This window comes from Sinocyclocheilus anshuiensis, unplaced genomic scaffold, assembly GCF_001515605.1.
Source record: "Sinocyclocheilus anshuiensis isolate Anshui unplaced genomic scaffold, SAMN03320099.WGS_v1.1 scaffold3874, whole genome shotgun sequence".
Lineage (NCBI taxonomy): Eukaryota > Metazoa > Chordata > Actinopteri > Cypriniformes > Cyprinidae > Sinocyclocheilus > Sinocyclocheilus anshuiensis.
The window spans coordinates 45,424-50,669 of NW_015554070.1; the positions used below are offsets into that span (position 1 = coordinate 45,424).

Here is a 5,246-nt window from a genome sequence, read left to right on the forward strand (position 1 = left end):
CACACACACACACACACACACACACAATTACCCTAACAGAAAACTTATTGTGCTTATTCACAACAAACTATGATGAGCCCAGGTGGAGTTTTTGTTAGATTTAGCTCAAAACAGCCAACAAATTTGTCCCCAAAGTTAAGAAGGAACCCACACACATCAGTCAAAGATGCAGAACACGCTGAAAGAGAGAGAGACTTTTAGTAAACAAAAAACTTGATTTAGAAGTTGAAAACTTGAAGTAGATTTTGCATCAGAAAAATGAAAATTTCACAGTTCTGCTCACCAGAGGGCGCCATGTCCAGTATGAACTTTTCAATTTTATGTCCTGCTTGTGTAAACAGAATGTTTTGTCTAATGTGTTCAGCAGGAGCTTTTCTGACCGTTCTGTCAGTGGTTTGGTTCATGAATTTTTCTGATTTTTTAGGCATTTAAGGCTCTTTTTATATTTTATGTAAGGGATGGGTCAGGTTGAACTATTAGCATTGTGAACCTACAACAAACATCCAGAGAAATTAGAGCTCTAGAATCCTTCATCCTACAAAAGTAGCGCCACATAAAAAGACATAAACAGTATACATCCAAACTTCACATTTCTGCTTGTAAACACATTATTCTATATTCTAGTGATCAATCACAGGGCACAGATGCCATCCACAGACTGAACTCACAGAATATTCATTTTAGTTGTGACGTAATCGAGGAAACGATTAAATTTTCAGTTTTTAAGTATAGTGATGATGCATTATAACTCAAATACTTGATACTCCTGGGACCTCGGCATCTTTAATAAAGCCATGGATGAAGCTGACCTGGTGGATCTCGTGCCAGCCGTTCTCATCCTGGCAGCAGACGGAGGAGTTCTCGTTCAGCAGAAGCTCGCAGCAGTCGGTGTCTCCTCCCAGCACGGCTGTGTGATACAGCGCTGTCAAACCACGACTGTCTTTATAGTTAGGAGATGCCCCGAGCTCCAGCAGCGTCTGAAGAGCACGATCATTCACAAGAAACACCACTGTAACACAACTAAGGTATATGTGATCCTGGACCACAAAACCAGTCATAATGGTCAATTTTCTCAAATTGAGATTTATACATCATCTGAACGCTGAATAAATCAGCTTTCCATTGATGTATGGTTTGTTAGGATAGGACAATATTTGGCTGAGATGCAACTAAGCTCGCAGCAGTCGGTGTCTCCTCCCAGCACGGCTGTGTGATACAGCGCTGTCAAACCACGACTGTCTTTATAGTTAGGAGATGCCCCGAGCTCCAGCAGCGTCTGAAGAGCACGATCATTCACAAGAAACACCACTGTAACACAACTAAGGTATATGTGATCCTGGACCACAAAACCAGTCATAATGGTCAATTTTCTCAAATTGAGATTTATACATCATCTGAACGCTGAATAAATCAGCTTTCCATTGATGTATGGTTTGTTAGGATAGGACAATATTTGAAAATCTGGAATCTGAGGGTGCAAAAAAATCTAAATATTGAGAAAATCATCTTTAAAATTGTCAAAATGAAGTTCTTAGCAATGCATATTACTAATCAAAAATTAAGTTTTGATATATTTACGGTAGGAAATTTACAAAATATCTTCATGGAACATGATCTTTACTTAATATCCTAATGATTTTTGGCATAAAAGAAAAATGTATAATTTTGACCCATGCAATGTATTGTTGGCTATTGCTACAAATATACCCCAGCGACTTAAGACTGCTTTTGTGCTGCAGGGTCACATATTTATCATTCTTCTGTCTCACTTGTTGCCACTTTGCAGTTCCAGTTCAGGACCATTTAAGTCGCTGGCACTTTCCCTGAATAGAGTACCTTTTGGTGTCACATTATTGTACCATTAGTGTCCCATGATGGATGATGGGTGACATGAAAATATGAAAAGAGTAAAAAAGTAATTGCAATGCACTTAAAGAAATCCCTTTCCTCATGGAGAGCCTTCAGTCAAACCACTTTCAGGGTTTTCATGCAACCGGCACCAAACCACCACAAAACCCGGATCTGGTTCAGCAGAACTTGGAGTCTGGAGTCCTGTATCATACAAGTCCAGGTTTTGGTAACAGGGTTGCAAAAAATGCAAACTACATACATTAAATAAATGTAATTAAATATAGCTGGTATATTTTGTTGGTTTTCTGAAGGGTAAGTACTTGCTTTTGCTGATCATTTGCTAAAAAAACGTGTTTTCAGACACTATTGAGTATTCTATTTTTTGGAAAATGCCAGCTAAAATAGAGACAATAGAGGCTGTTAGAACTAAAACCTAATAATTAATGCAATATTAGTCTGCTAATTTTAAACGAATAATATCTCTGGTTTTAATGTAATTAAACTCAGTTCAGTTGTGTACCTTGAGCGTGGCCTGGTTTTTAGAGCAAGCTGCTTTGTGGAGCGCAGTCATGCCGTCTTTGGCCCTGAAGTCCAGATGAGCTCCTCCGTTCCTCAGTGCTTTAATAAACTCCACCGTACTCTCCAGCTGGGCCGCAAAGGTGAGCGGCGTCTCTATAGCACACACACACACACACACACACACACACACACACACACACACTATGGGTCACGTCTTGCTTCAGACTTGACTGGCATTCATGAGCTTAATGCTTTCTCACCTTATCTCCACTTTTTCCCTTTGTGTTGCAATTATTCTGCTTATTGTACATAATCACAAGAAGTTTATATCACTCTTTAAATCACTGGTACCTCCAGTGTCCATGTCATGGTAATTGGGGTCCAGGCCTCGGTCAAGCATTTTGGAGAGCTTCTCTAGCTGATGATGTCGGATGTAATCTATGAACCTCCTCAAGTTGGCCTGGAGAGAGAAAATAAAGAAAAATGATCCTTCAGTCAGAAGCCATTATACTGAATGCTTAAAGCCGTTAGATACATACATACTTGCTAAGACACAGCAGCAGCTACTCATGCAACAAAACACATCCGTTTACAATTAGATACATAACTGAGTGTTACTTGAATAAGTGTTTTTGCTTATTATATGTAAATTGCACATCATTACTTACTACTTTAATCAGACTATCAGAACCACAATGAGCCCGAACGCAACATGCCATGTGCACAGATGCTGAAACAATCCTCACAGACTGCCATGAGATCTTCACTTTCATACATTTCGTGCAAGCAGACAGCACTAGAATGTACTAGACTTGCCATCTCTCTCTCTACCCCAAAAATCTTCAGTCATTTTGAATTATGAAAAAAAAAAAAACGATTCAAAACGATTTCTGGTATTTTAACACCAAACAAGAAAGGACTTATCGGCTCTCACCTTTGTGTGAAGTCTGGCAATCTGCTTCTCGTCCGCACCGGGCTGATCATACAGTCTGGTTTTGTAGCGAAACTGTAGCATACAGGAACAAAGAAGCTTCTCAGGTTTTCACCGTAGTAATTTCAGGGTAACTAATATTTACAAATCTCAGAATACAGTCCTGATGTCCTGAGTTATGCTACTTGAGTGTACTGTATTGCATTACTCTGCTATGGTTTTCATTAGACCCTGACGATTGTAAGGCCTTTCCTGTACCTCCAGTGACGCGGCGTCCTCGCAGGCCAGCTGTGGATATTCTCCGACGAGACACTCTTCATCCAAGAAAGCACCGCTGGCCGGCTGGAAGAGTCCGTAGTTCAGCACATCCTTCAGATTCTGACTCAGAGTACACAGCAGACGCTGTTTAGCCACCCACACCGTGGCACTGGGGTTAAACCGCACGCACTTCTGTTGAAGAAGAGCAAAGGGACATCAGTTCAGTTTCAGACATCAATGTCAAGCATAGGCTACTGTACGTCAATCATAAACATTCAGCCCATTTTTATTATTTGTTATGCTTCTATTACAACTGGTCATGTCTCAGCAGCTGCTTCCATTCAACTTAGGAAACACACAAGAGGAAACTGGCAAAACACCTCAGAACAACGACCAGCTGATTAAAAAAACTACAAACTGACTACAAAAAGAACAGGAAACAGGAACAAAGCAAAGAGTTCAAACAAACACAAGGGAAATGTAACAAACCGCTACACAGTATTATTATTTCAACTAAATTTGTTAGTTATCATTTTTATTGTGATTTATTATTGTTCTTTGTTCAATAGAGCGCTCTTTTAAACAACGGGTCGGTGACTGGGATGGACTTTCAGTATCTGCACTGCAATCGAATCCTGTTTGCGTGAAATAAACCTGCTCCAATCTAGCTCAGGCTTGACAACAACTCTGAGATGAGATTCAAAGGACAGAACAATCCAGGATAGAGTCAAATAATTGACTAATAACTCACTGAGCCAACCATTAAACATAGATGATTCAGTACTCCACATATGAAGAACAGGCCTCTGTAATTCAGTATTTCACTGAACTCTTGTTGATTCCCAGACTCACATAAATCTCTCCTCTGACTAGACTATAGACTGAACCTCTGAATCTTTGAACTGTGATCGAATCACAGAATGACTGAACTGTTTTGAATCTTTGAGCTGTTTGAATTCAGCTGTGTGTTGGAAAGAAGAGAGTGTGTTTTCTCAAACTCATCTGGAAACAATAAATGCTGTTTTTGGACTGGAGAGGAAGTTTTAAGTTATGAAACTTACAGGATGTTTTCTAAAGTACACTAAAAGTTGATCGCCTATGACAAATTGTACTCATTGAGTCAATAAGCACACACTCACCGTCTGCTGCAGGTCTGGGATATTCACTCTAATGACCAGCGAGTGGCTCTGGACGTCCGTCATGTGGCTGACAGTCTGTTCTGTCCTGATCGTCTCATAGATGGCCTCCTCTTTTGAACTTTCTGAGCTGGATTCCTGAGAATATTCAGAAAAACTCTGAGCCATCTCATCCTCGCTGGACGTCGGGCTCCGTGGCATATTCAGCTTCAGTTCAGCTAAAGCAGAGAAAAAAACATTTGTGATTTGAGTGCTTCTACTTGTTGCCAGTAAATGAAAAACAAATGCCACCTACAGAAGCGCTTTCCATCGATTAAAATGTATTAAGAATATCTTCTTATTTTAGCTTACTGTAAATAGTTAATTTTCAGAGTTCAAAAAGGATAATCACCCCCATCGAAGATTTAGTTCTCAAGGGAAGATGATTTCATGTATGAAAACGGACTGTTTATGATTACTATACAGTGATTGTCAAGTTGAAAATGATTAATATTCACTGTTATGCATCACACACACACACACACACACACACACCACACACAGACACACAC

The 5,246-nt window shown here is 39.8% G+C and overlaps 1 protein-coding gene across 1 annotated transcript in view; it reads right to left on the reverse strand.

Annotated features, from left to right (window-relative positions):
* Positions 1 to 4,896, reverse strand: part of LOC107668688 (SH3 and multiple ankyrin repeat domains protein 2-like) — a 31,670-nt gene extending 26,774 nt beyond the window's left edge. Inside the window, exons 1-6 of the mRNA XM_016460653.1 lie at positions 4,699 to 4,896; positions 3,560 to 3,751; positions 3,305 to 3,376; positions 2,722 to 2,830; positions 2,372 to 2,523; positions 810 to 977 (exon numbers count right to left, since the gene is read on the reverse strand). Coding sequence (XP_016316139.1) covers positions 810 to 977; positions 2,372 to 2,523; positions 2,722 to 2,830; positions 3,305 to 3,376; positions 3,560 to 3,751; positions 4,699 to 4,896 — 891 coding nt within the window. The remainder of the gene's footprint in view (positions 1 to 809; positions 978 to 2,371; positions 2,524 to 2,721; positions 2,831 to 3,304; positions 3,377 to 3,559; positions 3,752 to 4,698) is intronic.
* Between the last annotated feature and the right edge of the window lie 350 nt (positions 4,897 to 5,246).